The sequence below is a fragment of the Cupressus sempervirens genome, chromosome 6, assembly GCF_028749045.1.
Source record: "Cupressus sempervirens isolate cs-2001-9-10 chromosome 6, ASM2874904v1, whole genome shotgun sequence".
Taxonomy (NCBI): Eukaryota; Viridiplantae; Streptophyta; class Pinopsida; order Cupressales; family Cupressaceae; genus Cupressus; species Cupressus sempervirens.
The window spans coordinates 672827284-672840818 of NC_143123.1; the positions used below are offsets into that span (position 1 = coordinate 672827284).

The 13535-nt window shown below is 34.1% G+C and overlaps 1 protein-coding gene across 1 annotated transcript; it reads left to right on the forward strand.

Moving 5' to 3' along the window:
- Positions 1–10098: 10098 nt before the first annotated feature.
- LOC149553979 (asparaginyl endopeptidase Rep2-like) lies at positions 10099–12245 on the forward strand. The gene is made up of 5 exons (XM_089790399.1): positions 10099–10110; positions 10346–10510; positions 10690–10850; positions 11744–11829; positions 12037–12245. Exons 1-5 carry the CDS (start codon positions 10099–10101, stop codon positions 12243–12245), a joined length of 633 nt encoding a protein of 210 aa, XP_089646525.1.
- The last annotated feature ends 1290 nt before the right edge of the window (positions 12246–13535 follow it).

Sequence of the window (13535 nt, forward strand, 5' to 3'; positions counted from 1 at the left end):
CTTGAAATATCATGTAAAATAAGAAAAGGGACATTTCAATGGTATCAGAGCCATGATCTTGCTAGCCTGAGGGTTTGTAGAAGTTTGCATGTCAGTTTTCACAACTACCCAGATCTTGCATGTCAGTTTTGACAACTACCCAGATCTTGCATGTCATAATTTATGGTTGCATGTTGCTTCTAATTAGTTGCATGTCAAAATCTATGGTTGCATGCTACTTCTAATCATTTGCATGTCAGTTCTTGGTGAATTTGGTGGTTGCATGTTGCTTCTAATTAGCTGCATGTCGAAATCTATGGTTGCATGCTACTTCTAATCAATTGCATGTTAGTTATTGGTGTTTGAAAAAGTTAGAACCTATTGGGGTTACACTCTACTTTATCCAGAATGGACAGGTATAGTACAGAGTCTCAGAGGACACGATCTTGGACAATTGATATCCAGAGTCAGAACAGTAGAAATGATGGTTATTTAGACATTCGAGATCGACTTAAGAAAATAAGCCATGACATGTCTAAACAGTTGGTTGAGCACCACCGTATAATAAATGACATGTTGTCCGACCCAGCTAAGGTGGATAAGTTAACTGGATTTCTATTTGGAAAATTTTCTCACAGGGTAGATGACACAATTACCAAGAACTTGCATGAGGATTTTGAGAAACTAGCTTATAGCCAGGCAAAGGTCTCAAATTCTACTCTGCCATAGGAGGTAGTGGGTTTAGATGATGATTATGAAGATGTTGTTGTGCATGATGGTGAGATACCTGGTAGAGATGAGTAGACATTGAACATTCATGACTTTGCTGAGAAAGAGTACCAGGCACAGTTAGATGCTTCATCACATGAGGTTGAGGTAGGTAGTACTCCACATGATTTGTCCAACCAGCTGAAGGTGAAAAAAGATAGTATTGTGACTTCATTATCTCATCATGAAAATATGTGGGATATCATAGAGGATCACATTTAGATGATTCAGTTACAGGGTAGACATAAGGGAGTTCAGGCAAAGTCTCCTTGTGTTGACTTACAAGCGATTAGGGAAGGAATGGGAATAATGAAGTTGAGTTATTTAAATCTTCTATCAGATCGTGACCATCTTCTTAGCCTTGTCAGAGACTATTCAGATGCCTTGAGGAGGAAGGAGGAGGAAGTTGACAGGATTTCTCACAAGCTTGAGGACACTCGAGCTTCTTTGGTGAATACTCCATTGGAATTACAAGACTGGGAGAGACATGGGGATAAGCATGGCATGGAATTGAGTTTAGTTTCATCTTGCACTCCTAATACTCAGCTTTCTGCGAATGGTAGATCATATGTGGACATTGATAATGTTGCGAGTTCATCTTGCATTCACATCCAGGATATAGGGATAATGTCAGACAGGTATGTGAAATTAGTTGGTATTGGTCATATTACTCAGGTGAGGATTTTTCTTGAGTTACCAGCTAATTATAGTTTATGGATATGGACTCGAGATTGTTATATTGGCATTTGGGACTCAATTGACTGGAAATCTTTAACACTTTTTGGTAGCAATGATTGTTTGGGTGCTATCATGGATTTGATTAGTAGATTGCACGGTGTTGTCTTTTCCTGTGCCAGGAGCTTATCTGATGTTGGTATTAGTTTTTATACACCGGTGTTGGGCTTTGTTCATATATCCAGTCGACCATACTTGCTGGAATGTGTTGATGATATTTCATATTTGGCAGTGTGTACAGATGAGTCCCAGGATCATATTGGCATTGATGACATCCAAGAGGATGTAGTGGGCAATTTTGAAGACTTAGTTTCCTTGGGTATAGAGGAGTTGGATAGTAGTGCTAATGTTTTTGATAATCCGTATGTTGATATGAGCTTTAGATTTGATTCATAGGATATGGATTGTAATACTCTAGAGACTAGTGACTTTGAGGATACTCCTTTAGACAGTGCATCAGAGGAGGTTTGTAGGAGATAGTCAAGCCAGTGCCATCATGTGTCTAATCAATTGAGAGTTATTGATTGAGACATTGCTATCACTTGCCAGCATTTTGATGCTACTCGTTAATTTTTAGTAGTTTATGGATGGGGTTCTCCTACTAGTGATGAGCAGGAAGGTAGTTATCTTTCCTTGACAGAGATCCACTCTTTATGGGAGGCTATTCGGATTTTGAGATAGAATTATATGCAGTTGGTAGCCGACAAAGATTATCTTATGGAGTGGGGCAGTACAGCATATGATGCATTGTTGGCCAAGGAAGATGAGGTGAGTGAGCTTACTGAGCAGCTTGAGGTGACTTCTGAGATTCTTGAGAGCACACAGTTGGCTTTCAAGGAGTCACAGTTTCATTTGGCTAAGGTGACCATGGAGTTAGAGAAACTACAATCTTTACCTGATTCTATACAGTCACAAGCTATGGTGTTTGGTGATCCGAGGATGTCCATGGCTGAGATTGTTAGAGACAGTGGAGATGAGGATGCATCCATCCTTGATACTAACATTGGCATATTAGGTTCATTCCCACTAGAGTCAAGTTCAGTTGAGTTGGGTGTTGTAGCAAATTGTTATATGCCTGACATGGTGGTGGCCTCTAGTACTGATGGCACGGAGACTAGAGATGTATCAAAGATCATGTCTGATGTTGGTGAGTCAACAGTTGGCATGGTTCCTGCTAGTAATACTACTCCCTTAGTGATATCTTCAGAGGTAGTAGTTAGTTCCAACATGGTTAATGATCAATTGCAGTTAGTTTCATCTAGATTACAGTCTGAGCCACTAATTGAGATTGGTGCATTCTATCGGCATTACACTATGAGGTACGCTCATCAATTTACCTTTGATGACCATGTTGATGAGATGATGATACAAAGATGTACTTTGGTTCCTAGTGCTTATCATCAATTATGGGATAGTTTGATGCCTCAAGATGAGAGTTATGATGGGCATGACATGGTGATAGGTTCTACATTTGACAGCTTGATAATATGTGACTTAGAGTAGGAGTTTGGGAGTGATGCTTCAGTGGGTGTTGTTATTGATTCTACTCCTTTGGCTATGACATCTCCTGACTTAGCTGGTGAACAGTCACAGTGGGTTGTATCACTTGTTCATGGTGAGCTATTGACTGAGGTTGGTTTTTTTTATCAACATTATATTGCAGGGTATGTACATCAGTTATCATTTGATCCTTGTGCTAAGGAGTTGATGGTAGAAAAACTTGGTTTGGGTTCCATTTCTTGCTCTTTATCTTGTGATGTCTTTTTACCATCAGTAGTGCATGGGAGTTATGGTTATGAGACAGTGGCTAGTGATTTGCAGAGTTGTGTTGACAGCAAGAGTTGTATAGTGTGTGGATTCTCCATACTTGGTACAATTTCATTCGAGAGCATTCACCATTATTGCAGAGTTGGATTGTACATTCTGTATAGGACAATGGGATACGTTGATGGTATTTACTATGTTGGCAGTTTGATTTGTGCCCTTTACTTGGATTTTGATGTTCTAAGAGTTTGTGTCTCATGGGTTTTTGATTGTGGTAGTGGTGATTTTGGAGTTTGGTTGAGCTATAATTGTCAGTTTGATTATGGATTCCTCTTGGTCATATTGCAGAGGATATTGCAGGAGCCTGTGTTAATTGGTAGTAGTATAGTTCATGACTACATTTGGGATCCAGGTGGATTGATTGGTTTATTGTTCAGCCATTGCTTGAGGACAAGAAATTTTTGGGAGGGGAGGACTTGTCATGTCCCCTTTTCAAATAATTAAAAATAATAATCTTTTCTAAGGCAGGCAGGCCCAAAAAGGTGAAGTTTTAGAAAAAGGGGATAATCTTTGGAAGCTAGTGGACTAATAAATGAAGATTATTATTAAAATATATTTTATTAACCCCTCTTGGACGTGATTTATGGTTATGCCCTCTTTTAAAGGGTTTGGAGGCATTTTGGGCTCATTCCAGAACTTGACTTTTGCTCATTTCTTTGTTATTCTTCAGAGGCTGCCAAACCTGTGGAGAAGGAGACCCAAGAACGGGAGTTTGCAGGTTTCTAGGGAAACCCAAGAATGGGAGTTTGTAGCTTTCTAGGAAGGCTAAGGATGGGAGTTTGAAGCCATTCCATGTGCATGCTCATACAAAGTTTGCCTTTGTGCTGAACAATGCAGATTTGTGGGTTTTCGGGTGTGTTTTTTGGTATGAGTTTGGTGTTTTCAATTGAGTATTTCATATCAGTTTGGGTTGCTACTATATTTCAGACTTTAAGATGTTAAAATAAAGCTGAATGTATTGGGACATGATTAAACTTCTGAGATAGATTATTAGTTTTTTGTAGTGTTTTCGGGCATTTTTGTGTTAATTTCGGGAGCTCGATGAGCATAGTTTTTCTCCTACATTTGTGAGCTGTTGTGAAAAGACTATACAGATCTGGAAATGTCATTTTAGAGGCCATTATGCTGCTGAAATTTTTGTAAAAATGTCCATTTTCAGATTTATTAATAATTTGTGAAGTTGTGAAGTTTTTTGGCACTATTTCGGACATACCCGATTTGGGTTTATTTGAGAAATTGGTGGATCTTTGTAATATTGGTTGTTTGATTTTATAGATCTGATTTGAGGCTTGAAATATCATGTAAAATCAGAAAAGGGACATTTCATTAAATAGACATTTTGTATCAATCAAAAATTATATCTTGTGATTACAACTTTATCCTAGACTTTGTCTCTTCTAGCAATAGCTATTATTTTATATATTGGATGATGCTTTTATGAAAATGATGGGATGATTAGTTTATGTTTTGCTCCCAAATTTGTGTTTCTAAAAAAATGATGGAAAATATTTTTGTGTCATCCATTAATGAATCACATTATACATTTTATCAATCCTACAATGTTTATGTATCATTTCCTCAAGAGAAAAACCTAGTGATGCATTATGCATAATGGTTAGCTTCAATTAGAGCATCAAATGAATAAGTTCACCCATGAAAAACTTAATTGATCCAATTTTGGATCACCTTAGAGGTATTTTCTTGATTCCCAACCACCCTATATTCATCACTAATCAAGCAAGGACTCTCTTTGATCCCATGTTAAAGTTAGAGGATTACTACAGATGAAATAATACTACCTGTTATTTTTGCATATTTCAAATGCAACAATCTCTCTCACATTCATATTAGGAATAAGGTTAAGAAGAGACATGTCTCTTCAATTTCCCTCGAAGGGACATGTCTATTCATTAATTATATAGTTTATATAATAACAAATGTGTGTGTGTGTGTGTAATAACCTTATATATAATGAAAAAATTATATCTCATATATAATTATTCATAAATTTATCTGATTAAAGATACAAAACATTAGCATGTGTTAACATCATATCAAAAAACAACAATGAAAGTATATAAGTCATTATCTTCATAACACATTCATGCCTTAAAGTTGATCTATATGTATGGTCACACTTATATTTTTTCTCACTTCTTTAATATCTGAATATGAAAACAACTTCCATGTTCTCTATAGAATAGAAGCATCTTATAGATGTTTTATGTTCTACATTTGAATGGATATGTTATTATTTAGCTTTTCTACAAGTTCCCTTATGCCTCTACATTCAAAACTATTCAAGATTGGGGTTATTTAAATTATCCTTGCACTAGTAAATTTGAACTCAATTTCGACAAATTTTGGTCAGAAATTTGACCTAGGTTGGTCAAAATTTTGTCCAAGCAATTCATGGTAAATTTTCTAGTCAAAATTTCTACCAACCTACAGGTTGGTCAAAATTTTGGCCAATACATTAGTCAAAAAATGTTAATTTTTTCTAGCTTTGATTTGTCATTATTGATCAAAATTTTCACCAATGTTTGGTCAAAATTTTTTAGAATTGGTGGAAATTTTAACCAACTGTTGGTAGAAAACTATCAAGAATTGGTTGAAATTTCCACCAATGTTTGGTCGAAATTGTTTATAATTTGTGAAAATTTTGACCAAGTCTTGGTAGAAAACTATCAAGAATTGGTCAAAATTTCCACCAATGTTTGGTAAAAAATGTTTTATGATAGGTGGAAATTTTGACCAATTCTTGGTAGAAAACTATCAAGAATTGGTCAAAATTTCCACCAATGTTTGGTAGAATTTATTTTTAATGTTGTATCAAGCAATTGTTTCTTATCCAATCCATTTAATTTGCAACCTTTTAAATCTCTACAAAGATAAAGTTGGAGCACGAAAAAAATTCTTCTCAAAGGTGTCCTCTAATTGTAAAGTGTCCTTTCCATTTTTACAATCAGCGGACACCTTTGAGAAGAAAAATTCTCTTGCTCCAACTTTATATCTGTAGGGATTTAAAAGGTTGCAAATTAAATGGCTTGGATAAGAAAAAATTGCTTGATACAACATGAAAAAAATGGGCATTTATGCATAGGGCACCATCAATTATGTGAGTGATGCAGTCAAATTTTTTGGGGTCAAAGCCACCAATTAATATAAGGTTTCTAATCTCCACGAGGTCAACATTATGGTTGTAAGGGCTATGGAGAGGGCACTTCTTCATTGTCTGCTTCATCACTAATTAACTTGTACCACCGACCGACGATCTTCATCTTTGTTGTGTGCTCCTATCCCCTATGTGAGTCAAAAAATTAAATTGTCAAAAAATTAAATGGTCTTCATCTTTTTTGTGGGCTCCTATCCCCTATATGAGTCTTCATCTTTGTTATGGGCATGAATCAGTATTTCAAAACTATTAGAACTTTTGAATGCACATTAAACAACATAAAGTATTAAAGACTGAAGAGAGTAAGCATAAATATGCATACATTAATTTATTCACGTAAAACACTTATGGCTAAAAAACCATAGCATACAAGAGCTTTTTATTAACCAAAATGAAAAATGGGCACCAACAACCCAGAATACAAATGCGAGCACCAACCCAAATGTAGAACTTAATACCACTTTTACATTCTTAGCATTTTAGATAATACCCATTTTTTATCATCAATAATAGAAAAATGAATGTTGCACTACAAATATCATCTTCAATGACAACATCTCAACTGCAATGAAATACACAACATCAAATAATATCTACCACACAGCTCATTCATTTCTCCTTTAATGTATATTTTCACCTCCCAGTCTACAATAAACTTCTTATTTCTATATATCTGCTCTTACTACATCATATGCTTGACTCGACTCATTCACAGGAATAAAATAGTAGCTATATTCTCCAAGAGCTAGATATATAGAAGACTTATACCCAAATGGATACTCACTCAATACACACTTGATAAGAAGACTCATAGTTAGCCAAATATCGAGCTCCTCGTGCATGCTCCAAGAACTGATATAAATCTCTTTATAAAATAATGACACATTCACCCTTGACTAAATAGTCCATGGCCCATGATAGCAAAAATAAAGAGTAATATTTCTGGAATTTATAGCAGTGTATATTCCCACCAATACACATGTTTTTTTCCTTCATTAAACTTTATCACAACCCATTCTAAAAATAAGAAATATTCAACATAGAAGCCTAGACAAGGTCAATGTTGTCTCAAATACATCCTTTATACATGACTCTCCATTGTTTAATACAAAGCATTCTCATACCTGCCAAATAGTAAATTCTAACTGTTAGGAATAAAGACAAATCAAACTATTTCCAATCAGTAAAAGATTTTACTTCTAAAAAAAATGATTATTAAATAATCAATTATGAATCCATTGAAGAGTATAATATATGTGATGGAATTTTGAAACACCCACCATTAGGAAGATATTCCTTTACAAAAATCAATCTAAATAAAGATGGGTCCCACAGTATTTATTATATCAATAGTAACATGGCAGCAACACATAAAACATCTCAAGGTAAAATTGGAGATGAAAATGAGTACAAGCATACAGTTGACTTACCTCAGACAAGCTTCACCCTTAGAGCAATTCAATAGCACATGAACCATAAATATAGAAACTGTGGGATGAGAAACAAATATTAAATAGTGTAAGCAAACTTGGCAACTATGCATGGCAAGTAATATGAAAGGTAAACTCGGCAACTATGCACAAGAAGTTATATGAAATGTTTATAAGGTTTATATAGCTAATATTTGTTTGATCTAGATAACATCCACCAATGGTAAATAGTTAGCCTCTCATATGGGAGTCTTGGGTTCAAGTCTCTTCAAACTTAACTCATAATAATAATTAATTTCAACAAATAATAAAATAATGAATAAACTAGACTGCAACACATTACCTCTAAAAAAAATTGGTCATATTATGACAAGTGAGGATATAGGACAATTTCTAAAATTCTTCAATTGTTTTACCTACCTGCCTGTCTGCATAAAGTATAAAATAATTACAAGGATGCATAGTTATGGCTACAACAAGTTGGCAAGTAAGAAAGTGTATTAATATTTGATGATGTTGAAATTATTCTTACTAAGGACAAGAAGAGGAAGAATCATGATACTTCATTGGGAGACACTTTCATAAACAAAAAAGTGGGCAGATCACAAGGAGGTAATCATTACTAGGGAGGAATGTTTAGATGACTGTTGGACTTCACATTCAACAATAACCACATTATCTTTCATCCTGAATCCATTTATAGAGTGTCACAATGTATATATAGAGTGTTACAATGTCTATGACCTTACTTGTTTCTGAGAGTTTCTTTTCAGTACTATGGACTGTGGAAGCTTCCCATGTTATTCACACTATAAAACTTACAAAATAAAATGTTCAATCATAAATGAAAGTATTAAGTACTCACTTTTTTAATTCAAAGGCCTTAGCCACTAGAAAGATCTGGTCATGTTCTTTTCACATAATCAAAATGTCCTACAAAACACCTAATCATCAGTCCTTGAATACAACTTTGGATAAAAGGCATTTAAGTAGGAGAAAAAAAAGGCCATGAAAATTAAAACATTATGAATAAGAAACAAGCAAGTAGGCAATGCCTTCTCAAGAATAGGAAGAGGTGGGGTAAGTTCAGTGCCAATAATAAAGCCTTTCAGTGGCTCTTCTTTCTCTGCTCTATTTTTCACATACAAATTCTATAGCATAGTCCAAAACATGGAAAATTTAGTGTTACAGATTTGAACCAACAATTTTTAGTCTTTTCTAATATAAAATAGTGGTAAACTAAGAATACAAGCTTGCTTGAATTTGTATAGAATTCAGAAATTATGTTTCTCTTGACTCTTCTTACCCATAAAAGGTGTGAAATGAGTTATATTAGATATGATAGAAGACTTTAAGGGCTTCACTAAATCAAAAGGTGGCTTGAGAAGCTCATATAGTGTGGTTTTGTGGGGTGGAGATAGATTAGGAGGTGAGACATTGGGAGAGAATTTTGATGGACCACCACGACAGGATATTGAGGAATGAAGGATAGGGTTGGATTTGAATGAAGACTCTACATGCTTAGATGTCAATGGGCCACTACTAGGTATACTTGACCAATTAGACCACAACTTACCTTTAAATGGACTTGAAACAACATGTCGCTTGATTCTCTTAGAATCAGTAGCATATGGAATGTCAAACCTTACCATAGGTATCCTTTCAACTGAAGTTGGCACAAGCAATGTTTTTGCTCGAATGCCTGTATTTGGTTCTTTTGAAAGTGTTTGACCTCTTTATATGCCATTTTGACTCAAAATTAAACTAGTTTCCAACTTTAGGCTAAGATGGTTCTTTCTCTATTTTGGTTGGAAATAGAGCTTGGACTCCTTATCTTATCTTCTTTTTATTGAATATCTTGCAGTCTAGTTGGCCTTTAGGGGGTAGTATAATATAAAGTGAGATAGAACTAGATAATATCCAATAGATTTATAGATTTTGTCGTATATTTATTGGTAAAGAAGAGATACATCTAGGTGAAATAATAGTACTATTGCATATTTTTTCTTGTTTCACATGAATCTGCTGGTCAATTAATGACAAGCATAGACTTAATCATAGGTAACAAAATAGCACAAAAATTAAAGAGATGTAGCAATATGGGCATTTCAGAATCATGCATATAGATCTAGATTTCCTATCTCACTTTCTATGATAGTATATTTGTTACCGAATACACTTTAGTCAATGGCTATAAAGGTAGATACTTCCTTGGTCCTCAGGCTTTAAATACATTTTTAGGATTTGATTTATAAATCCAATCATACATCTTAGGAAATTATAATTTACATCACATTAGAAATAGCAGATCGGTATATGCCTAATATACTCAATAATAAGGGTTATAGTAATTTTTATTTTTAAGTTTTCCAAAAACTATACTATGGACCTACCATAATCATTATGTTGAGAATTGAATGATTGGTTTTTGCAGGTTGATGCTTGCCATGAATATCAAGTTCTTACAAAGGGGGGACTAAAGGAGGAGAATATTGTTGTGTTCATGTACGATGACATAGAAAATAGTATCACTAATCCTCAGTTGGGGATTATCATCAACCATCCTGAAGGTCAAGATGTTTATGCAGGCATACCTAAGGTGATCTACTTTTACAAATTTACTTTATTATTTAATTTCTTAAGACTATCTCATAAGTCTACCCACATGACTTCATAATATAATTGATTTGTTCCTAATGAGACTATCTTCCAAGGTTCACCCATGTGACTTACTATCCAAGAACACTTTCTCTAATTGTTTATTTTCACTTCATTCAGGACTACACAGGAAGGGATGTGAACATAGAGAACTTTTTTGTTGTTATCCTTGGAGATAAGGACTTTGTAAAAGGTGGGAGTGGGAAGGTCATTAATAGTAGCCCTAATGACCATATCTTCATTTTCTACAGTGACAATGGAGGACCAGGGGTTCTTGGTGAGTTTACTACTTACTAAATTGCTAAATCAAATCATGCTATGTTTACAACTTTGTTCTTGTGTTATTTCTTAGTCTTTTGAATCAAAACATGCAAACGTTATGAGGCTTCCAAGAGCTTGGTCACAAAGAAACTAAAAAAAGAAAAACCTCATTAGTACAACTCCATGAAAAGGGGAAAGGGTGCACTAGGAAAACATATTGTGTAGTATAAGATAGTGAAGTGATCATTCTTGAGCTCTTCACCTTTAGAAAAAGAGAAATTTTCCAGTTGTCTATATGTGGGGGCTACTTACACAATTAGATCTAAATTTCTAAGACACCAAACACATGAAAAGAGTGATATGTAGCGAACCTTTGCCATGTTTTAATGTGATTACAGAATGAGTTGTGCTCTCTAAACAAGAAAGACCACCTCTCACAAGAATAACAAAAACAACCTTGATGAGGGCATTTTAGAGTGTGTTTAATTTCAAATCAATTGTTATACAAATTCTTATAAGATGAATTACAACTTAAACAGAAAATAGGATGACCTGTATGGTCTTAAACTTGGAAAACAACAATAACTGATAACCAGACAAATCTTTATAATTTTTATAAAATGAGTATTCAAATAATTTTATAAGTTCATTGAACATAGATAGAATTGTAACTATTGTTTGGAGTCTAAAACAGAGTTCATCTACAGTGATTTCTTTCCTACTCTTTTCTCTGCTAAATAGTCTGAATTTTTGTTTTCATAAAATGAAAAAGTATGCTTGATACAAACCTTCACAATACAATTATTCATGACTTAAACTATACATGCAACTTTGGATACTATATTATCAGTGTTCCATATTAAGTTAATGCCCTTGGAGACCTATTTATATGAATGGTACGACGACTTGCAAGAATGCCTTTAGGTCCTTATCTTTTTGTAGTAGATTTTGTAGATGTCTTGAAGAAGAAGAATGCCACTAACTCCTACAAAAAATGGTGTGTGATTCTAGCTAACAATTAATTTTTGGCTACTTTCCCTCAATAATAGAGTTTAAGATAGGATACATATGCTTTGCCCCTAAAAATGTTCCTTATCTTCTATTTGCTTTGCTACAATCTATTGCCCTTTAGAGTTCAATTTTAGAGAACTTTTTGAGCTCTATTGTCTTTTTCAAAAATTAATGGAAGGAATTTCATCATTCAAGTAATTTATATCGAAGCATGTGAAAGTGGAAGCATTGTTGAAGGTTTACTACCAGAGGGAACAAACATATATGTCACTATAGCATCAAATTCAATAGAAAGTAGTTGGGGAACATACTATCCTGGAATGGACCCTTCTCCTCCCTCTGGATACTACACTTGCCTTGGAGATTTGTCCTTGATCCCATTGAAAATTTACTTCCTCTACTAGTTGTATTCCCAATTCCACCACCAACTGGAACTGGCAAAGCATAAGTGTACAAATTTCTCTGTGTTAATGTGCTTGTATCTTGTATCTTGTCAATATTGTCAAACTTCCTATGCATGGATGGTGCCAAGGGTACTGATTTACTGCCAACCATTGGATGCTTGGTAGTACTAAGTCTATACTCAACCTCTTCGGGTCTTGCCTATGCACACAAACATATTCATGTTATAGATCAATCAAAAAATTCAATCATCTTAAATTTGCTGCTTACTCTAACAAATAAAATATAACAAGGATTCAATAATAATAGTGTACATAATAAAGAACAAATTAAGATCCTCATAGAAAATTGGAATTGAACTAAAATTTATAGTAGACCCCTTTTTCAAAATTTGATTATTTCATACATGTGAATCATACATGTATTCAAAATCTGATTATTTATACTGTGAAAATTGGAATTGAATTCAGTGTAGTAAATTTAGCTCTAAATTAGGAGATGGGGAGACCAGTACCTTCTCTAATATGTAATCAAGTATTTGATGCAAGTAACACTGAGACCAAAAATACAACTACAAATCTCAGAGAATAAAACAAATCTCCATATTCCAAGCACTACAGAATTGTTACTAACAAGAGGAAAACATCCAATTACTTAATTCAAATATCATGAGTCCAATTATAAAATGTTGTAGGAATATTCTCCCCCAACACTGTTTGATATTTCAAAGAGCAAGCTTGATTCCTTCCTAGATGAATTTATTTCAAACACACTCAATAGGTTCCCACTAACCTAAGTCAATAAATGACCAAAATTGATATTCTAGAATTAACTCATGTCTTGGATCACATACCTAGGACCAAGGAATATAAATTGCAGATTATAATTAATACATCTGACACCATCAAATACAATTTTAGTCAAAGATATGACAACCAATACCAAAAAAAGTGAATACATATTGTCGGTTCACATTCTTTTGAATCTTTGAAGTACATAATTGATTTATTAAAATCAATATAGTCATCTTTTATACAATTTATACAAAAATCAATGCCCAATTTTATGGCATGATAAACCCTCTTGAGTCAGCTATTATAGTTCTTACCATTGTTCTTCACCCACAAATTTGAATTGATTTCCAAACAAAGTCTATTTTTTCTTCAAATCAAATTCAAACTGATAGCAAGTAGACTTCAATACATATAAATAGGTCAGCAATATCTACCATTTGTATTTTAAATGAAATAAAAAACCTTTCCAAAATAAGTATAGAAACTTTTGAATCAAGG

Excerpts from the sequence above, each read along its gene's own strand:
- LOC149553979 (XM_089790399.1), top strand. Across the intron at positions 10,511-10,689 it reads TTTATGCAGGCATACCTAAG|GACTACACAGGAAGGGATGT; the intron begins GTGATCTACTTT and ends CACTTCATTCAG. Across the intron at positions 11,830-12,036 it reads TAACTCCTACAAAAAATGGT|TAATTTATATCGAAGCATGT; the intron begins GTGTGATTCTAG and ends TCATCATTCAAG.